This window comes from Alexandromys fortis, unplaced genomic scaffold (assembly GCF_014885135.2).
Source record: "Alexandromys fortis isolate MF-2015 unplaced genomic scaffold, M_Fortis_MF-2015_v1.1 scaffold_26, whole genome shotgun sequence".
NCBI lineage: Eukaryota > Metazoa > Chordata > Mammalia > Rodentia > Cricetidae > Alexandromys > Alexandromys fortis.
Window position 1 is genome coordinate 4,211,208 of NW_026067894.1, and position 22,192 is coordinate 4,233,399.

Here is a 22,192-nt window from a genome sequence, read left to right on the forward strand (position 1 = left end):
CTTGGCTGGGAGTCCCATCTTCCTGAACATCTTTTTTTTCTTTTCTTCCGAGATAGGGTTTCCCTGTATAGCTTTGAAGCCTGTCCTGGAACTAGCTCTTATAGACCAGGCTGGCCTCGAACTCAAAGAGATCCGCCTGCCTCTGCCTCCTGAGTGCTGGGATTAAAGGCGTGCGCCACCACGGCCCAACCTAGTGAATGTCTGTGAGAGCTGGTTCAGTTCTAGGCTCAATAACTGATCTTGACCAAGTCACCTCACTGAGTTTGGCTTCCTCTTCCACAAGAGCAGAGGGAGCAGGTAGGTGTGGCAGCTGCTACCATCAACCACATGTTATGTGCCTTGCAGGCTCCTGTCTTAGCCCCATTTTTACAGATAAGGAAGCAGTTGAAGAAGGTTAAATAAAACGCCCAAGATAATGCGGCCAAACCAACAGAAGAAGGATCCACCATATGCACCCCAGAGGCCACAGCACGGGTCTATTTTCACGGCACACCAACAGCATCCGGTGTAATGTGGTCCCAGCACGGGTCCTCAACTCCCACCCAATAACTTTTTTCATTTTGTTTCTGTTGGACAAGATCGCTCGCTTTGTGGCCTAGGTAAGCCTTGAACTTCTGGTGATCCTCCTGCCTCAGATTCCCAAGTGTTGCGATTTCAGGCCTCGCCATCCTCAGCTCACACCTGGTAACTCTGGAGCGTGACTGCCTTGCTCAGTACACACGCCGCAGAGTGCCACCGTGGGTGTCCGTCTACGGAGCAGTTACCGGGCAGAGTCCCTGCTCCGAGGCTGTGGTGACAACCGTCCAAGTCAGACTATGGAACTCCTATCTTCCCAGCCCCTCCCCTGGCTGCTGAGGGCCAGGTCTGGATTGATTTTGTTTTCCATACCTAGAGCTCAGTGCAAGACCAGGTATGCAGTGGGTGCTCATGATCTGTTCAAGCTGGAAAGCACTTACGTGGTTGGAGAGGCCGTTCAAAAACCCCTCACTAGCATCTCCTCATTAAGGCTTCCCAGCAACCATGTGAGATGGATGTCATAATTGCCATTTCTACAGATGGGGAAACTGAGGCTCCCAGTAGATAACCTAGCTAAGGCACAAACCATGATGGGGTCTCTTTCCTTGACAACCATGCTAGATTGCCTTTTGCAACATCTGTCTAGTGAATGAATGAATCTGACACTCAGAATTCTGGGATACTGACCTAGCTTCATGAGACTCAGAATTCTGACCTAGCTTCAGCCTAACACCACCCCCGTGGGGCCCAGCCTCCCACTCCAGTCAGTCACTCACCTTGCCCAGAAAGTGCTTCCGGTAGATGCGCGCTGTCGGGTTGCACTCCAGTTTGACCTTGGTGGTGGGAGACTGCAGAGGCTCTGTCTCAGGGGTGCTGGTGATTTCATGATTGGTGCCTTCAATCCAGTAGCCCCCAAACTGGGGCAGGAGGATGAGGGGGAAGGGCCCTTCTCGCCCCAGAACCTAGAGAGAGACTCAGCTGAGAGATACTCCACACAGCACCCACTAAAGCCCCAGGGCAACCTCTCAACCCAGATCCAGGACTAGCAGGCACTATGGGACAGTCCAGGGATAGGAGACCCAAGGCTCTTGTCTACCCCTTTGGGGAACCTGCTTGGTTCCTTACCTCTCAGCACTACGCAAAGGGTGGGGTAGAGGGGAAAGAGAGAGGGTGGCCCAGGGCCATAGGATGAAACATGGGCGAGAGGCCTCAGATTCAAACAACCCCAGAACTCTCAGGACTGGAAAGTGAGTTTCCATAAGACAGCCCTGCATGAGGGCCTCCCAGGGTCATGGTAAGGGAGGGTGCGGGACTGAGGCTGGTACCTCATGGACACTTGGGTAGGGAATGTAGTCCTCCTCCGTCTGCAAAATATAAACAAACCACGGACCAGCTGAGGTGAGGCTTTACCCTTTACACACACACACATGCACACACACAGAGACACGTACGCATGCACACATGTGCTTGTTCAAAGGCTCCCTGAGTCTGATGTCTTTAGAAGCTTTCTGCCAGGGACAAAGAGGGTCCCTGCCTCCCCTGAGGAAAGCCAGGACAGACAGAGGCAGTACTCCAAGTAGGACCTCAGAACCCACATTCCTACCAAGCTCCTGGTGGTACCAGTCTAAGGACCGCTCTGAGACCCCAGCCCTGAATGAAGTGGCAGGCTTAAAGCACAGCACATGCCTGCAGCCTGGAAACCTTCCCCTGGGTCCAGGCATATCCTCTAGGGGAGTCTCGAATCAGAGGACCCGTGCTGAATGAAGCAGGGGCTCCCAGGCCAATAAGGAAACACAGCCATGTGATGGCAGCCACCTTTGCAGCAACTCGGCTCAAGCATTGGTATGAGGTAGCCTGGAGGGGCAGGCATCTGCAGTGAGGCAGAAGGGCAGCAAGAGCTGGCTTGAGAGCTTTCCAAGGTCAGGGCAAAGGCCCTACCAGCTGCTGAATTCCCAGGGCCAGGTGCCCTGCTTAGCAATACTGGCACACAGTGGCAACTGGGGCCCTCTTTCTGGACCCTCCTCAGCCCAGGAGAGTGACTGCCCAGAGTCCAGCCTGGCCCACTTACCTTGAGAGGTGGTGGGAAGGAGCATCGCTGTTCATCCATCCTGCTGCCCTGTAAGAGAAGGTATGTCGTTACCCTTCTGCCGTGCCTGCCACCGGGAGCCCTTCCTGGGCTGAAGTCCTAAGGCAGATGCCCATGTATGTAAGGGCACTTGCGGAATGGGGTGTTGACCAGCTCGTTCCTCAGGCATCCCCGTGGTGATGAGATCAGGGAGGTACAGCAGCAGAGAGGAGCTGGGGGCTCTGTGCAGGAAAACACGTGCTGCTGGGAGTGGGGGCAGGGAAGCATACTCAGGCATGTGGTGTGTGTGTGTGTGTGTGTGTGTGGGTGTGTGGGTGTGTGTGGGTGTGTTTGTAGGGCGGGGCTAGTGCATCAAGAGATACAAGGAGGGGAAGGAGATGGAAGAGAGGGAAGTCGAAGAGGCAAAGAAACTGCAGGGATAGGAGCCGAGTCAGAGAGTTGACATGAAGGAGGCTCCAGAGCTTTCTTCAAGCCACCCCCACTCTACCCCATTACCCTTTGCTCCCATTCAGACACTCACCCATGCCACAGACAGAGCAGAGTTTGGAAGTGGAGGGTGAACAGAGGTGAAACAAGGGGCAGGACTGCACCCCAGGCTGTCTGGCTCACTAATGCCTCCCCCACTTGCATCTATGCGTCTATCTCCTCCTCCATCCTGCATGGGGTTGCTGCACGGGAGCCTGCCAGTACTCTGATGAGCTATGTTTGTATCTACCTGTGGGGATGACTTGGGAGCTGGGACCCTGGATGAGTTCACAGAGAGGAGGCAGGTAGGGGACTGCCACGTTTAGGCAAGCCCACTCTGGGGCTCCCTGACCCATCCTTACCTGCATCTTTTCAATCATCTCAAACAGATCTGTGTTCTGCAATAGAAAGAGGAGCGAGGTCAGTCCCCAGGGAAGTCCAGCTGCTACTATCAAGCCTGAAATAGGCTCTAGCCACCCAGCTGGCCTGGTCCTCTCATTAGGTACCAAGAGGAGAGCGACCAGGACTTTGTGGGAAGGGTTTTGGAAGGCTAACCCCCCCAGAGTTTGGCAAGTTTGGGCACCTAGTGGGGTGAGCCCAGAACCTAGGTCCTGGGTCTCTGGCAGATGTCCCACTCAGTTTGCTTTCTTGAAGGATGAGAAAGTTATTTGAGAAGAGACATCTTCCCTTCTGCCAATACAAAGGCATCAGTTCCAGGATTGGCATACGGACCCCTGAGAGCCCCCAGGACCTAGCCCTAGAGCCAGGACCCATGAGGCACGGAGCGAGGGTCTGTGGTTCCACCAGCACTCAGTAAGAGAGCCAGTTCACCAGTGCCCAGGCCAGACAGCCCTCCCTACAAGCAGTGTGGACAGGGTGGGGAGAGATGCTAGGCTGCCATTGGTCCTTCACCTGTGCACGAGCCTACATGCACAAGCTGGCCTGTCAAGGCGAAGCAGGAAACACACAGGGTTAATGCAGCGTCTGGCAGCTGCTTGGCAGCATGGGCCTCTCCACCACCAACTCCCTTCTGAGTCTTCCTGGAAGGCGCATCCCTACCGGATGGAGGCTGGCAGCTTGGGGGCCCGGCCTGGGAAGCCCCCAGAGTCTCCAGAGCAGCCTTCCCCACCCTCCAGCTCTTCCAAGGTTCAACTCAAGCAGTTCCTACTGCCCAGGAGGAGGCATCTGAGCTCACACACATGTGCTAATGTTGTGTACCAGGAGACACACACTCTGTCTGCAGGACAGACACAGGCCTGCGCACCATGATTTGAACAGTTCAACTGCAGCAGGCCTACCTTTTGCATGTCAACACACACACACACATACAGATCCATATGGAGCCTGTGCTCCATGTCAACACACACAACACACACTCAGGTCCACATACCTGAGATTCACGGATGTGCAAACCCACACTTGTGCAGCCTGCACCCCAGTAACTGCACACGCAAACACAGGAATTCTCCTGGCTGAGACCAGGAGACACACTGGCATGGGCAGGGACAGCCAGGTGCTCAGGAAAACAGACAGAGAAATCCAGGCATCATTGCCAGGATCAAGGCATGCTGAACAACAGACCCAAGCAGCATCTTACATTGCACACAAGAGTTCTAAGAAGAGGAAGAGGAATCCGGCAACTGCCAGGGTTGTTAAGCCCCATGGGGTCCTGAGTACAACCACCCAACACCCCTCAGGTAAGTCGTGAAGGTCACAGAACTTTTAAGCCACCACGTGCACAGTCTGAAGCCTGCCGGTAGAACAAGACCCTGTACCATGATCACCTGTGGCCACACCCAATACCTTGGAAGAACAGATCCTACTGGTAGTTTGACAGACAGCACAGACAGACATACACTACAGTCCAGGAAGACAAACACACCTGTCAACTCGACTCAGTGTTACAACACTGCCTCCACCTGTTCAGGGGTCAGCCAGCCTCTGACCTACCCCTTCCAAAGAGACCCAGCCATGAGCTCAGGGGGTGAGGAGGTCCCCTGAAGGTGACCAAACAGCCAGGCACAGTGAGACATCACACACTGCTGCACCCGAATCACAACTACATAAACACTGACACATGGTACTGTCAGCCAGAGCGTACACACACAGCAACAAGTAACACCCACAGTTACAGCCCCACAGGCAGTAGCAGACGCCCTGACACATGGCAAAGGAAGGCTGGGAGTGGTGTGGCCAGAAACCGGACATCCCACCTGAGCAAAAGCCACCACAAATTCACCCGGTGATACCTGTACCCCATCCCTGTAGGGAAGGCTACAGGTAGTCCCAGTAGCGGTCATACACACACACACCCAGTGCCACTGCAGCCCACGGCCACAGTGTCCTCATGTCTGTCCCACGGGCAGCTGTGGAAAACTGCCCATGGGACTGGGGTGCTCCGTGTGGTACGGGTGTCAGTCCAAAAGCGCACACATCCATCGTGATGGGGGCCCGGGCACAGCCTGCCAGACTTGGGATAGTCGGGCTGAATGGTGGCTTTAGGGTCCCCCATCGGCCAGGCCGCCCCTGCCAGAGTCCTCACCTGCCAGCCGGCCACAGCCGGCAGCGAGCCCCTCCGTGGACGGCCTTGGGACGCTGGGGGCCGCGGCTGCGCCATCCTGAGCCCCAGCCCCGGCAGCGGCGCTGCAAGCCGGCCCGGCCCCGGGGCCCCGTAGCCGGAGCTCGGAGATCCCGTCCCGCCGTCGCTCTGCCTTCTCTGGGCTCGCCCCGCGGCCGGGCCCGAGGGGGCGGGGCGCCAGGTGCGGGAGGCGCGGGCGGGGGCAGGACGTCTAGACCACGCCCCCTCATGGGGGCGGCCCGGCTAGCGGCCTGGGACACTGCGCCTGCGCGCAGGAAGCCTTGGGCACTTCTGTTAGCAGCTGTGTCTTCCCAGACTAGGAGACCCTGCCTGGGGCTTCAAGGACAAGGTTCTTGGGACAGCTGTGCCCAGGGAATGAAAAGTCCTGGAGACTGGGATTAACTTGAACACTTCCTTAGCCGGACACTTTTGCGCGTCTCACTGTCTTTGCCATAGGGCTATCCTTATTAGGCAGATAAGAAAACCGTATTCCAAGAGGTGCAATAGTTTATCGGGGACCACACCACTAGGAAAACCAGGGATCCCTAGCCTAGAGCTGCCTCATCCTCACTTCTTCCTCAGCATCGGACCCTGCCCGACCCTGGGGGGTGGGGGGGAGCCTGGAGTGGAGAGAAAGGACACGCGAACTCTAGTGCAGGTATTCTATAGTTTAGGTCCTTCAGGGTCTAGCTCTGGCCTTGCTACCACTTGCAGGGTATATAAGGGAGTCTCTGGCACCTCTGTTGGCCCAATTCGCCACCCAAAGTACAAGGCCTCTTGAGTCTTCCCATCCGACACTGCTGTCCTTGTGTCTTGGGCTGGTGCCGCTACTTTGCAGTGGGGACAGGCCCCCAGCCATTCCACCCATCCTCTGGTCAGAGCCTGGAACATTCTGGGTGTTGCAGGGGCAGGGCTGTCTCCAGCTGGGGCCAGACCTGCAGCTTCCCAGAAGTGCTGCCCCACTACTCAGGATGGGGAGCTCCTGCAAGGCAGGCAGGCAGGCACTTTCCTTTCCCTCCCAGACCTGGCCCCAGCTCAGGCTTGGGCCCAGAAAGCCAGCGGGAACACCAGCGATGTGCATTCCAGACACCAAGTAGCTTCGGCTTTAATAATTAACAGCCGCAAATATTGATTTACGCAACCACTTCCAGACCTGCACACTTCCGGGCACCTATCACCATGCAGCCAGAGGAACATCCTTTCCCACACTGGCCCTGGGGGAGGCCGAGCCTGCTCAGATCGCCAGCGATATGTAGGCCAGGTAGAGAGAGAGTGCTGTGCACGCTTCTAGTGTGTGTGCGTGTGCAAATCCGAGGCCCGTTGTGGCTGTACATGACATACTGCATTTCCGTAGCACAGAAGTGTGCGGGCGGGTGGGAAGGGGTGGGTAAGGGTGCTTACTGTCCATCTCCTTCATGTGCAAGTGTGAATAGGCTATAGATCTATGCTTGTGTCTGTCTGTCCGTCCGTCTGTCTGTCCGTCTGTCTGTCTGTGGCCTAGCCCCCAGTATCTAGGTATAGATAGGCCAAGTATATGCACTTGTATGTAGATTTTACAGTCCCCGAGTCCTGCAGAGGGCAGCTAGAGTCTATTTGAATGTTCTTCTCAAAGAGAAGAGAATTCTCCTACCCAGCCCTGACAATGCAGGTGGACTGTTAGCTCCCAATACTTTTACAGGCCTCGCCCAGTGGCGAGCTGGTAAAGCCGATAGAAGAGACACTGTCTACTCTATGTTATAGGTGGAACTTGCCCTTATGCACAGGGAGGTCATGTGCTCCTCAAACTGGTTCCAGTACTATTAAAAATATGTACTGATATAGGGTGCTGAGGAAAACTGGAGACTATCGCAGGCCTGGTTTCAGCAGCCAGTTACCTGCAGGGAGCCCCAGAGGAATCACTTAGGGTCTGGGAGTTGATTTCCCACCCTGTCAACAGTTCACAGGATGGGTCCTCATTTGGGGGAGCCCTGGAATGCCGGAATGGGTCTGAAGCTCACTGAGCTGTGTTAGCCCAATTGGAAAGTGGCAGCCAACTGGGTGAAGGCCAGGCGATGAATGGTAATCAGAAGGGCCCACCGTGGGCTGTGTGCCACACAAGGCTCTAAGGACGTGCTATATCTACATCCATCGTCCTTCCTAGATGAAAAGACCAAAGGCCAGATGGGACAAATAAGAGTCCGGTGCCCAGGGGAGACCTCACACATAAACCCAGCTGCTCGAGCAAGTCACTGCCATCAAGTCTGTTTCCTGAGGACCCTTGTGGCCCTGGCTGGGGCTGCCCTCCAGGGGAGGCAGGCAAGGGTCCCAGGAGGCTCGTATGTGACTTAGAGCACCCCTGCTTGGGATTTCCATGGAGATATCAGTCCTTAGATAACATTCCTTGGTCCTTTGTCCTCCTGGCCTAGGAAAGGTCTTATCCCAGAGCTCCGGAGGAGGTCCCTGGCAGAGCCTTCCTGGCTGTGTAACTCTGGGGAAGACCCCTACACATCTCCGAGCATTTAGATCCTATTCGGGAGCATGCTCCCTGCCTGAGGTTGGTGAAAGGACCACGTGGCAAGGGCTTTAGTCATTGCAGAGAGCATCCTGCCACAGCAAGGGTTTGTTCCCCTGCACAGGAGAGTCCATCAGCCACATACTGGACAGAAAGCACCAGCTGGTCCTGGCCCCACAGCATCCAGCCTGAAACCCTTTGGGCAAATAACAGTATCACTGAACTCAGATTAGGACGGCCGTGGCTACAGCACAGACAGAGTGACTAGCTGCGGGACAGAGCGAAGCTATAGGCAAGATACTAAGTACTAAGCAGCAGCGACAGAATTCCCTGAAACACCCACTGCCCCTTGGCCCTGACACTCTGCAGAAGCCATTCAGACACTCATCTCTTGGCCAGGGCATGGCTTCTCGGGGTAAGGACCTGGCCTGCCAGGAATCTCTAGGTTTGGTACCACTCAGGTAACAGGCAAACCTTGGTTGTTGATTAACAGCAACGAAAAAAGTCTTCACCATAGGGCTCAGAGCCAAAGATGGTCCAGGCTGTGGGAGAGACACTTTTATCCAATCCTGGTGTGTGGGGGAAGCAGGGGCTATTATCACATCTGGTCTATAATGGGGACAGCTGTGGCCATGGGGATAGTGGGGAGAAGGCAAAGGAGCCACCGATGTCATAGTTTATCCGTAAGCCCCCCTTTTAGCACTTCTGTAGATACTGGTGCAACCTCTGAGACCACACAGGCCACCCAGTGGTCAGGAGTGGTGTCCTTTGGAGGACTTAGTTCCAGTGGCCTCGACCTGAACAGTTGACATCTTCCCAACAGGCATGTTTAGACATCTCCCAGCTCTGGCATGGTGGGGCACAGAGCAGGGCCCTAGGCTGGGGTCTCTTACCTTAGGATAAGATGAGGCAGGGAGGGAAGGAGCTGAGTCCACCAGGAACAGGTCTAGTGCCTGAGGGAAGCGCTGCTTCTGGCCATCACTCTTCCTGGAAGAGAAAAAGGCATCTGAGGTCAGAGAGAGCCTCAGGTGGGAGATTCGGGACTTCTGGGGGAGCGAGGCAAGTAGGGCTCTAAGATCTCCAGAAGGAAGGCAGGGAGCTCCCCTTCCCAGAGGTCAGAGTTAGGGACTCCCAAGTTCTTGGTCAGTTCTCCAGCTCATTCTGAAGATGAAGGCTGAGTCGGGGACAGCAAGTGTGGCTGTAGACGTGGGAACTATTAGGTTCCCCAGCTCTCTGGGTCCCTCCAGAGTCTCTAGTGAATAGGAGCCTTAGGACTGCTGTTACTAATGCCAGTAAGTACCACACAGTGGGCCCACTGTGGCCAGGCCTACGTGAGCCACTCTCCAGGCCTTGTAGGCACGACTCCTGACTTCCACTTTAGGACATAGACTATGATGTCTGCAGAGGTCACAGTCCACACACAACAGGACACTGTTCACGACCCATCTGACGTTAACCAGATGAAGCTACACCCACAGCCTTTCAAGGACAGGGGACAGGTCGAAAGAGAGTGACGTCAGCACCTGTCTGTCACACAATCCTGCTAGCTTCACCTCCCAGGTCAAGGGGAAGATGTGCCCAGTGGTTCCCAGATCCAGGGAACCTGTGACCCGGTGAAGCAGGCCTAGCTTCTGTCGCTGCCCAAGGCCAACCTGACATGGCTGTGCCGCAGCCCCAGTTCCACCAAGGCAGGCTAGTCCTGAGAGGGTGAGTCACCTTCCAGAGGAGCTCCAGCAGCCTGTGGCAGGCTTGAGTCAGGCAGAGCCAGGCAGACACACCCAGAAGAGGGAGGACCCACGGCATTCCTGGTCTAGGGATGACCCTGGCAAGTTCTAAGCCTCTTTGCCTCTCCCTGGATCAGAGGAACTGGCCTCAGCCCTGCTTAGCACAGAGAACCCCCCTACCCCTAAGGATTACTGACTTCTGACAAGGTCTGTGTCTTGACACCACTTGACTCAAAAGGACAGACCCAGTGGCAGCAACCTTTTGAGTCCATAGCATCAGTGTGGGCTATAGCATAAGGAACCAACTGGCTAGCATAGCTAGAGTCCAGGACCCAGCAGCCTCTCTGGGCCACGGTTTCCAAAACAATTCAGCATCATGACTGGCAGTCATAGGTATTTATGCAACGAACTCTCTCCCAAGTAGGGCCCCATACAGTATTTGTGGACTGATTGCCAGGCTGAAAGTGGACAGTAGGAAGCCATGGAGGGCTGGTGTGTGAGGGAATGTGCTCAACACAACTTCTGTTGACGCAGGGTGGGAAGGGGGAGGCAGAAGAGGGGGTGGAAGGTTAGACAGAGGCCCATAGTGGTGTTCAGGTTTCAGGTAGATCCTGCAGAGACCCATTCTGCCCTTAGTGCCCTGGAATTGGTTACTTATTCACACTCTGTGTGTGTGTGTAGGTGTGCATGTATGTGGAAGCCAGAAGTCATTGTCATGTGTTTTTCTCAATTGAGCTCCATCTTTGTTTTGTTAGTTTGGTTTTTGAGTTAGTTAGTTTGTTTGTTGGGGGTTTTGTTTTGTTTTTTTGAGACAGGATTTCTCTGTATAACAGCCCTAGCTGTCCTGGAACTCACTCTGTAGACAAAGCTGACCTAGAACTCACAGAGCTCCTCCTGCCTATGCCTCTAGAGTGTTGGGATTAAAGGAGTGCACCACCATGCCTGGCTCCCTCTTGTTTTTTTCTGAAACAGGCTCTCCCTGAACCGGGAGCTAGTGATGCCGGTGAGGCCCAGACATCCTCCTGCCTCTGTCTCCCCAGAGCTGGGGTTATAAATGTGTGCTATTGTGCTGACTTTTTAACCTGAGTGCTGGGAATCTGAACTCAGGTCCTCAAGCTTGCAGTGTAAGAAGTTTACCTTCTGAGCCAGCTCTCAGGCCATCTGCTGACCCCCATATTTTACAGACAAAGGCTAGCTGGACTTCAAAGCTTACAGCCTTGACCAAGCATGGCTGGTACTCAACAGCGTTGTGGAACAGTCTTTGTACACTGTAAATATGTATTGCTCTCATCATTAATAAAAAGCTGATTGACTAATGGCTAGGCAGGATTTTCAGGGCAAAAAGAATACTGGGAAGAAAGAGGGTGGAGTCAGAGGAGTCGCCAACCAGAGAAACAGGAGATGAACTTGCTGTGCTAAAAGAAAGTACCGCCATGTAGCAGAGTGTAGATAAGAAATATGGGTTAATTTAAGTTATAAGAGCTAGTTAGTAATAAGCATAAGCTATTGGTCAAGGATTTATAATTAAGTCTCCATGTCAGTTATCTGGGAGCTGGCTGGAGGTCCCAACAAAACACAGTGACACAGCAGTGTAGAGGAATGTAACCAGGAGATGATGGCACACACCTTTAGTCCCAGCACTCAGGAGGCAGAAGCATAGTGTGGGAGGTCCTTCTGTATATGTGTTGCTTTTATTGGTTAATGAATAAAAAAGGCGGGGTCAAGGAGATGTCATGTAGTTGCAGAAGGAGGCAGACACCATGGAGCTGCCCAAGAAGCAAGAGCTAACAAACCACAAACCTCATGGTAAAATATAAAGAAATAGATTATTTGGGTCTGGGTGGCTGGGAAAAGAAGGAGCAGTCTCTGCCTACAGAGGCAGATGAATCTCTGGGTTCCAGGACAACCAGGACTGAACAGAGAAGCCCTGTCTTGAACCCCCTCCCACCCAAAAAAGAAGAATGCACTTAGTTGCCAGGAAACACTGTTGAAGCCAGAGCAAAGCTGGGTGCTCTCAGCAAGGACCACGGTCCTGGGAGCTCCTGGCTGCATGCAATGGTGGTTTCCATAGCCAGGCTCAATAAGTGGTACTTTCTACCCGGTTCACGGCCCCAGAATCAGACTTTGACGGCATCAGGTCAGCTTGGTGGCAACTCCTACTAGAGCAACTCATCTTAGCCTGCTTCCCAAGTCCCATGAGTATCTCTCTCAGAACTGCTGAAGCCAGAACAGGACCAGGGAGGCCTCCCTCTCACAGCTGGGGGAGAGCACTCTAGTTCCTTTCTAGGACCCCCTTCCTCCCCATAACCCCTACCTCCACTTCTCACCTGGGCTCTGGGCTCTTTCCTCTCTACTGACCAGAGTCCTGACTCTCCCCCAGCTAGGCAACTCCTCAGCTGGATCCTAATGGACTGGAGAGGGAGGGGGAGGACTAGGGTAGAGGGCCCTAGTCCTCAGTCCTAATGGGTGGAAGGACAATCTTCACAAAAGCCTTATAGCCTAACAAGGTAAACTGCCTACTTCCTGCATACGGAAAGGACACCCACCTGCGGAGCAGGCTTCTGAACTCCGGTTTGAGGTCTCCAAAGTCAAGATCTGGACTCTGTAATGTGTGGCCAACCCTGAGGGCCCAATCCTGACCCGGCCATCCCAGCCTGAGGGCCAAGCACTGTTCATCACACCCTGTTGACAGCTGACGAGATGCCAGTCCCAGCAGCAGGGCCGACCATGACTCACAGATGAAGACAAGATGCTCATAGGTACTGGTTCTCTCCCTTCACCACGGTCCCAGGAACCCTCAGGCCCCCAGGTTTGGTGGCAAGTGACTTTACCCGCTGAGCCAACTTACCAGCTGGGATCCTTATTTTTTGAGAGAAGAAACTAAAACCCTTCAAGATTGAGTACTTGCCGAAGGTCATGTTCATGAGTCCAAGACCATAAAACTCCCAGGGATCTGGGTGAAGAAGTCATCGTCCCTTTAGTCCCACATGACAGAGCCTCTCAGCAGAAAGCAGCTGCTCATTTAACACCTCACATAATAGACTAGCCTCTCCTTCCTTTCCTCCTCCCCCCTCTCCTCTTCCTCTCTCCCTTCCCATCCTCCTCCCCTCAACTCTGCCTTCTGCTCAGACATTCCCGCTCCTCTCTGCATACCTCCGGTCTCTGCACACCTCCCGCCATCTTCATGAGCTTGGCCTTCTAGGTCCCTCCCGTCTCATCTACCCCACCCTCGTCTCTGTCATTCTGTTTACGGGGGGGAGCTCCCCTAAATCTTGTCCCCTTCCCACCTTTCCAAAACCAAAACCCTTCCTGACCCTCAGGCCCAGCTCAGTGAAAACTATCTCCTGTTGTTCCTACTCTACAGCAGGGGTAAGGGGCACTGCACTGCCAGACGCTCCATTCGGCTGCTACAGTTTGCACAGGCAGAATCTCCTTCCATCAGCACAGTTGCTTAAAAAGAAAGTGTGTGTGCGTGCGCATGTGCGCATGTGCGCATGTGTGCATGTGCGCGTGTGCATGCATGTGCGTGTGTGCGCATGCATGTGCATGCATTTGCGTGTGTGCACATGTGTCTGCAGAGGTCAACTCACAGGAGTTGATTCTCTCCTTCTCCACGTGAGTCTTAGGAATCAAACACAGCAGCCAGGCTTGGTGGCAAGCATGTTTACCTGCTGAGCCGTCTTGATGCCCCCCCAATGCACAATGGATTTTTGAGGTGTGACTTCTTCAAACTTTCATCCAGAAGAAAAGCCACAGAAGCACAGAGATGTTCTCTAACCAGCCCAAGCTCACACAGCAGGGAAAGGGCAAGGCTGGGGTCTGACTCCACTACATATGTCCCAGGCGTCCACCACACAGGCCCTTCGTTTTGTCAACTGGCCTACCTACAGCGACTTTCTACCCCAGCCCTGGGCTTCTGCAGACATCGCCGTGGCCTTCCTGGCTCCTGGCTTGCCCTGTCTGCACTGGGAACATCCTTGGACACTGAACAGGTTGCAGTCACGTAAGAGATGACTTGTCCAGTGTCACAGGGAGAGCCAACCTGGGAACCGGAGCCAGGCACACTTTAGAGCGACATTCAGCTCCTGCAACTCCCTGGTCACCAGCCAGTTGGCCCTGATTCCTTGCCTCTTGGTGGTGTCCCCCTTTCCCTGAGAAAGAGTAAGGCGTGGGTCTAGGGGACAGGGCCCAGTTCCTGAGTGGGCCAGCTGGAAGCTGCTGCAGACAGCTCCTGGTTTCTTGACAACTGTTCTGCATCTCGCTTATCGTGGCATCAAGGTAACAATAATAATCACACCTGGGGGGCGGGGTGCAGGCTCTACGCTTTTCAAAGGCTTCTTTGCTTTATCCTCTGCTTTATCGGCTCTCCTGGGACTCTCACCGGAACTGAGCAACTGAACTGGCAGATAAGGCTCTGGCCCAGGCTCCTCATGCCCAGGAAGGCAAACTGAGGCTTGAGGAGGTCACAGCACTGCATGGGGGTAGCCCAGCATTCGACAGCAGATTAGAGATGAAAATCCAAGCTCCCCCACAACACAGCCCTCAGGTCTCGCGAGGGTGGGAGGACCTTGGGGGATCTTGTCCTGCAGAATAGCAGGGTCCAGGCCATCTTTGAACAGAAGGGGTGCTGGAATTATCAAGACAGGCAGAGGAGAAGTGATGGCTCACTTCCTCGGGGTACATTCTCACAGCGACCCATCTGGAAGGCGGCTGGGAAGCCCCATCTTTTCTTGAATCTACAGGGCAGAAGCTGAGGGTCCATCTGCGCAGGGCTGCCTAGAAACCTGAAGAACACTGATTTCAGGCACCAGAAGGGTAGTCCAGCTGACCCAGGGGTTCCAAACATGGAGGCCCTGGTTCATCTGGGCCCTGCTGACTTCCCTTCCCAGTCTCTGTTTCTCATGTCCTTCTCCTTGTCCTGTCCTGAGGACACCTGCCTGGCACACACGTAGGCAGCCAGGTACAGCAGTCAGGAGAACCGGTCAGCTAATGAAGGATTGGGCAGGCAGAGCTAGCCAGAGGCCTAGGGGTGCCTGCCAGCCTGTGCCTGCCAGCCGAGAATGGGGGCAGAGGTTGCCCGCCAAGCGCTTCTATCCACCTGGTGAGAAAAGGGCACAGATCTCCCAGTGAGAATGGGGTTTGGAGGGGCATGCCCTCCAGAGCCCCAGTCTCCCAACACAGGCCTGGGGCTTTGGGTCTAAGAGGACTCTGTTATAAAACGGGAACCTAATGACTGCCTGAGAGCTGCCCCCACCCAGGGGGCACAGAGGCCCATTGTTTTCGAAGCTCAGCCATATGGCACAGCCTTCCTCCATGCCCCATGCCTTGCCTGCCCATCCCTGCCTGTGCCCAGGTACCAGGAAATGTGACTAGGCACAGCCAGGTGAACAGGTTTCAAAGTAGGGGGGAGGTAAGGGGCTTCTGTCCAGGCGGAGGTAGAAACCTAGGCAGCCATGGGCCCAAGCTCTTCTACTCCAGGATGGCCTCCTGGGGTACCTCTGACCTCATGAGGACTGGAAGGGCGCATAAGACTGGGGGAGGGGCCAAGAACCACTATTGTCAGTGATGTCCTTAAAACAACACCCCTAAGGAGATCGCTGCTGCCACCACCCCTTTTTGAGATGAGCTCAGGGTCCCCCAAATATGTCTTAAGATGAGCTTGGGGATAGAGTTGCCTGGACCCCCATGGAGCAAGCAGATAAGAGGCTTTCTACTCTAGGCCAGGGTCACCAGTGGGCAGGAAGGTGGCACATGAGGCCCTCACTATGTGCTGGCTGGGAGCCCAGATACCCGGATCCCGGAGCTGGGCCAGGCAGTGGCCTCCTAAGCAAACAGCAGGTTGGCAGGCCAGGAGGAGGTCATGGGCTGGCCCCCACCTGGAGTGCTGGCTTGCCCAGCTCAGGTGGCCTGACTTTCCCTGCTCTCCTGCTCCCGAGGCATGGACGCTGGCTCTCACAGTACAGGAAAGAGCAGGCGTGGGAGAGAACGTGGCATACATGGGATTTTTTTCCTGCTGGGGACATCGGCTAATGCAGCCAGGCACCTTCCAATTAACACACCGCAGCCTTCCCCCAGGACCTCTGTACCAGATACAGAGAAACCCACTGGCAGGTAACACAATCCACGCTGTACCTGGAAGAGAAACCGCAGCCCCAGCAACCAGACAGGGACTTGCCCACGGTGACACCCGAAGCTCGCACCTTCTATTTCTAATCCTTGCCTGCACTGCCACAGGACAGAGCACCGTGTGCCAACTCTCTCAGATGGGCCTGCCACCCCCACCCTAGGCACAGGGGAAGAGCGGCCAGGGTGCCCTTTCCAGCACCCACAGGCCACAGAGTTCCACAGCTGCCTACAGTCTCTGTGTCACCCCACCCCACCCTTGACCTATTGTCCCAGTCGGCCTCTGCAGCCCCGGGGGGTCCCTCTTCTCCAAGCTCCTAGCATTCCTGTGCTCACTCACTCCTCAGTGCCCACGCGCACCCCCCCTCCCCGCCGTGCCCTTCATTCCTAAGCTTGGTCATTTCCCCACAGCACATGGTTTGTGCCTATTCTGAGCCAGACAATGGTTGTTGGCAGTCCCTGCTGAATGTTGGCAGGGGGTGAGGGTGGGTGACCATGCCCCACCCCCTGAAAATCTGCAGTGATACCCAGATTCTCCAGCTGTGCCCAGGACTCCTCTGATTTTACCAGCAAGATGCTCAAACCTTCACAACTGAGGCCTTATTTAATCCCCCTGCACCGATCGCACTGAGGTTTACATTTCCCAGCTGAGGGCTCCAAGCTGGGGCAGAATGATGGACAGATGATGACCTTGTCAATCATCTGCTGACTGAAGATTCAAGGGGAAGCCCTGGTTCTGTCTCTGCACCTCTGGGTACAGAAGGGTGTAACTGCCACCTCTCTGGGGTCTCAAGCTAGACCACCCTGAAGTGCAGCTGGGAGGTCCCACCGAAGGGAGAACAGGAACTAGGGTGGGAAGATCTGCCAAGGGTTGCTTGAAACCAAAACCCAGAAGGAAACCTCTCACTGAGAAAACCTTAGATCCCTCAGGGGTGCTTTTTCTGCTCCAGGCCTCAGGTTTGTTTTTTTTTTTTTTTTTGCCTGCAAAATGGTATAATAATCACTTACTTGTCAGGGTTGTTGTATGTAATAAAATAGATACCATATGTATATTCTGACTAGCCTAAAATTGAGTGTACACTAGGTGCTTTAGGATTCATGACCTTCTGTCTGCAGAGGTGTATGGGTCATAGTGTGGGCTCTAAGACCGAGCTGCCCACATGTTAGTCCAAAGTTTGATGCTTCACAGCGCTGCAACCTTGGAAAAGTTACCTAACCTCTCAGAACCTCAGTTTTCTCTTCTCTAAAATCAGGATGAAGAGGGGCTAGAGAGATGGTCCAGTGGTTAGAGCACTGACTACTCTTGCAGAGAACCCAGGCTCAACTCCCAGCACCCACACGGTGGCTCACAGCCATCTATAATTCTAGTTCCAGGGACACTGCACATATATGGCTCACATACATATAGACAGATAGACACTCATACACATAAAAAAGAAATAAATATATTAATTTGGGGGGGTTGAGACAGGGTTTCTTTGTGTAGTCCTGGCTGTCCTGGAACTCACAGAAATCTGCCTGCTTCTGCCTCTGCCTCCTGAGAGCTGGAATTAAAGGTGCGTGCTACCACTGCCTGGTATAAAATAAATAGATCTTAAACAAAACAAACCCGAAAAACCAACCCAACAAAATCAGGAAGAAGAGCTGGAGAATTAGCTTAGTGGCACAGTGCTTGCCTATCATGTATGAAGCTCTGGGTTCCATCCCCAATGCACGCGCATGCATTCACACACACACACTCGCACGCGCACACGCACACACACACTCGCACACACACACACACAGATTTAGAAGGAAGCATATCAACAGCGCTAGCCTGCGAGGATTTGTAAGTCTATACGCAGAACGTGCGTGGTAAACGCTAATCTTGAGCCTCCCCCTTCTCTCTGCCTTTCTTTTTTCTTTGCTGACAACAGACCCGGCTCTGTTCCGGGAGGTAGATATAAACAGTGAAGCAGCCAGCTGTGTGGGGGATTGGTCCCTGGAAGCCAAGGCGGAGTGGCAGTGGGCTGCAGCTGGAAATGCAGAGAGAAGCCTAGGCAGAGCTTCTAAGGACCCCACCCCCAGGCTGTTTAGGACCCCCAGGGGCGGGGCCGTGGCTAAATCTCCATGACTTCCAGGGTTTCCCTAGATGCACCAGGGCAAAGAGGATGCAACCACGGTATTTCAGGTACTGTTGTCCATCTCCTGGTTGAGAGCAAAAGGCACACCTGGAGACTCGATTTCTGCTTTTTCCTCTATAAACACATGCAAGGATGCACAGAGGTCTGGCAACTTGATGGTAGCAGGGTTTACAAAAGCTAAAGTCTGGAAGGTACCTCAGTACCCATTAGAGGAAGCTGGTGAGCTGAGGATGAAATCACGAGCAGAACACTCACACGGCTCCAAGTTCATCCAAAGCATCGCAAGAACTAAAACATTGCCAGGTCTGATGGTCAAGGCCTATGCCTGTCATTCTAAGGCTGAGACATGACGGAAAGTCCCAGGCTAGCCTGGGTAACTTAGTGGACAATGTCCCCAAATAAATATAAAAAAGGCTGAGGCTAGCTCAGGGATAGAGTACTTGTCCTTGAGACCCAGGAAAAGGCTTAGTAGATTGGCAACACCTAGACTTCGACAGTTTGGACCAAGAAGAGGTCCTCACAGCCACAGAAGACAAGTGTGGGTTTATAACTGCAGATACAGATATGGGAAAGTTAACAGATCCACAAGAAATTGCAGGCTTTTGGGGGTTTTGTTTTCTGTTTGTTTGTTTGTTTAGTTTTGAGACAGGGTTTCTCTAGAACACTGTAGGCCAGGCTGGCCTCAAACTCAGAGATCCTCCTGCCTCTGCATCCCCATGTACTGGGATTAAAGGCATGTGCCACCACTGCCTGGCCAAATTACAGATTATTATGCTGCAGATTAAAAGGGTATGAAGGAAGTATTTGGTAAATAATCGATATGAAAAGAAAAACAAATAAAGACAAAGGGAAGCTAAGTGCTTACTCAGACTGTTGGGACCTGGTTCCTCTGTCCTCTCCAGTCACCTGGAGAGAAAGAAGCTGACCCGGGGAGACCAGAGCCCAGAGCCAGGAGAGAAGAGCCAGGCCCTCTCCTCCCTGGCACACCATACTCGTTCCCCGAGGGCTGAGGAAGGACACAGGTGTCACACCAGCGTCCAGAAAGCCAACACTGCCTACCCTGCCTACCTCGTTTGTAAATGCAAACACAGGTTCTGCGCCCAACTGGCCACCAGCTGCAGGTTGCCCCACTGCACCCCAGTCCCACTCCAGAGACCTCCTGGTCACCTGGCAGGTGGGTACTGGCTGGCCAGGCCCCCTCCCTGAGCTCTGAATAACTTTGTGTCAATCAACTTGTTTATGGAAGACTCTGACCTTGAAAGTCACCTTTCCCCGAACCAGGGAGAAGGCTAGAGCAGCTCCACCTGCAGAGTCAGAGGGTAGGGGGCCGAGAACGGAACTAGAGACCTAGGGGTCCCAAGTTCAGTTCCTGACGGTGTCAAGATCTGTGTGTGTGGCTGTGCTTCTGAGCCTCGGTTTTCTCCACTGGGTGGTGGTGGCAGCAATGGCTCCACCCTGCAGGCTGCTGGGAACGTTCTCTGGTAGTCAGCCACCTCAGGCACAGAGCTAAACCACAGGAGCCAGGCTGGTTGCCTTAGGTGTGTCTGTCCCTTCGGAGTGCTGGGTTCCCTGCAGGGGGGGGCTGCAGCACCAGGTGGGAAGTGGCTGGGTGTGCATGACAGGAAGTAGAGGTGACAGAGAAAGCGCTTGTGTCTAGGGTGTGCGTGGGCTTGTGTGCCAGTGTACTTGGATGGGATTGTGCCACCCACCTGCCTAATGGCTTCATTCTGCGTGAGAATGAAGATAGGCTGCCTCACGTGGCCCCCAACTCCCCTAGTCCTCCTTCCCCAACCCCTGCAACTCCCAAGCCCCTGGGACACTTTTACAGCTCCAGGCCTTTGCACACGACCTGTCCTTGCCTTTGCAATAGCATCTCATATGATCTGTCCTTCTTCAGCCTCTCCCTCGGTCCCTACGAAACCAGGAGAGGCACCCCACTGACCAGCACACCTCAAAAGCCTGGGCCAGGCCCGTAGAACATTGTTACTAGAGTTTACTCCATGCACTGTGCACTGGACACCCAGCTTGTCAGGTCAACACCCTGCTGCTCAGGGAAGGGGTATGTTTGTGTGATCCCATGTTCCACACACAGCAGTCTACTAGATCAGCCTGCAAGGGTGACCTTGGCGCTGAATGGGCACAGGGGCACCTCTGTAAGAGGTCTCAAGGAACCTCTGGCCTCCTGAGCAGCTGGTTGGGGAAGGCAGAGGGCTGTCACCAGGCTGGCTGAGGTAAGAGACAGAAACGTAAAATCTCTTCTTTCCCACTCCTAAAACAGAGCCTCCACTGCCTGGACCACCCTTCCCGCAACAGACTTTCCCATAAGTCCTTGGGGCCACCCCAGTCTCCTTCCAAGGCAGGCTCCTTGTGTAAGCCACATTAGCCTTTTGAAATCACTTCATTGGTTGCTTAGCTCATCTTATGTCTGTTTCCCCAACTGGAAGAAAGCTAGCTGTGGGAGGTCAGGGACCTCATTCTCTGGCTCTCTGCAAACTAGCTCAGATGAACAACCAGCCCAGGGCATGAACCCGGAAAGTGTTTGCTAAATGAAAAGCTTATAAAAAGCCTTACAGGGCCTAGCATGGTGGTATATGTATTTAATCTCAACACTTGGGAGAGAGAGGCAGGAGGATCTCTGTGAGTTTGAGACCAACCTGGTCTAGATAGAGTCCCAGGACAGCCATGACTAAATAGAGAGACCCTTTCTCAAAGCAACAACAAAAAGAGGGAGAGAAGAGAGAGAGAGAGAGAGAGAGAGAGAGAGAGAGAGAGAGAGAGAGAGGAAGGAAAGAAGGAAGCCTTGAAGGACCGTTCTGGATAGAGGCATTTCACTTATATTTTAATAAAGAAAGCTTGCCTGAAGATCAGACAGTAAAACAGCCCCACGGGTCAGCCTTATAGACAAGGCAGAGGTAACACACACTTTTAATCCCAGTAGTCACATTAGTTGCCATAGAAACCGGGTGTTACATGCCTTTAATCCCAGTGGTGCATGCCTTTACTCCCAGCCCTAGAAAGGATTATAAAACAGGAGGAGACAGCTCTCAGGCTCAATCTCATTCTGAGATTCTTGGAGGCAGGACGGCCATTTCGAGCTGAGGTAGAGGTAAGAGCCAGTGGCTGGCTGCTTTGCTTTCTGGATCTTCAGGTTGAACCCCAGTTTCACGCTCTGAGCTTTTATTGTGTTTCAGCCCTGTGATGTCTAAATCCCCACTTATGTATTTATTATGGATATAAACAGATTCAGACAAGGCAAGCATCTAGCCCAAATGCACACAGCAAATAGCCAGACCAAGTCCAACAAGCTAGGCCTGCTGGGGCCTCGGAACCCAGGAATGAATTGAGGATGACCTTTGTTTTATAGAGATTTAAAAAAAAGCCTCTGAGAAGCGATATATTCACGTCACCAGGGTCACCAGGGCCACCAAGGAGGCTTCCCTCCGGCATGTCCTCCCCGCCTTACTGGCCCTGAAGCAGCGAATCTCCTACAGCCACGGTATGAAAGAAGAAAGCAGAACTCAGGTGAGGAACTCCGCAGGGTTTCCAGCTGAGGTGCCAGCCTGTGTGGGCCAGTGCCAGGACAGCAGTAGGCAGTGTGTTCCTTCACATGGGGAACTGGGAAGGAACTGCAGGCAGAGGCCTCCATGACAACAAGCAGACCAGCCCACTGTGTATTCATGGACAGTGGAGTAACTGCAGTAGCCATCACGGTCAGGGGTAGTTCTGTGCCAGTTCCTAAGTGGGTCCTTGGGGCAAACTGCCTTGTGGAACTCTTTTCTAGCCATGCCAGGGTCCCAAACAACCTCCCCCTTCTCTAGTCACTCTCATTCAGGGGTCTGCCTGGGGTCTGGACTCGTGTTGGTGTCTTGACGCGAGCCTGCTTCTTCCCTGGGTCTTGGTCTATTTCTTTGCTAAACTCTCTCCCTCTCCCACTCATTATGGGTTAAAGACCTAACAAGTGGGGAAACTGAGGCCCAGGGAGAGTCCCTTGCTTGCCAAATCCAGACAGCCTCAACCCAGGCCCAGAGTCCAGAGTTTGGGGCTCAGCCCCCACTAATCACCATCAGGATACTGGGCTCCAAAGCT

At 53.8% G+C, this 22,192-nt stretch overlaps 1 protein-coding gene across 18 annotated transcripts in view; it reads right to left on the minus strand.

Moving 5' to 3' along the window:
* Rap1gap (RAP1 GTPase activating protein) overlaps positions 1-22,192 on the minus strand; it is a 61,654-nt gene that overhangs the window by 15,870 nt on the left and 23,592 nt on the right. For 7 of the 18 annotated variants that reach the window (XM_050154977.1, XM_050154960.1, XM_050154993.1 and 4 more), the window contains exons 2-6: positions 9,030-9,123; positions 3,430-3,465; positions 2,585-2,632; positions 1,842-1,880; positions 1,293-1,478 (exon numbers count right to left, since the gene is read on the minus strand). In XM_050154977.1, the coding sequence (XP_050010934.1) occupies positions 1,293-1,478; positions 1,842-1,880; positions 2,585-2,632; positions 3,430-3,447 (291 nt within the window). In that variant the 5' untranslated portion in view covers positions 3,448-3,465; positions 9,030-9,123. Of the gene's footprint in view, positions 1-1,292; positions 1,479-1,841; positions 1,881-2,584; positions 2,633-3,429; positions 3,466-5,609; positions 5,808-9,029; positions 9,124-9,659; positions 9,801-22,192 lie in introns of those variants that run through there. The other 11 variants (XR_007594114.1, XR_007594101.1, XM_050154917.1 and 8 more) reach the window with 4 other exon arrangements.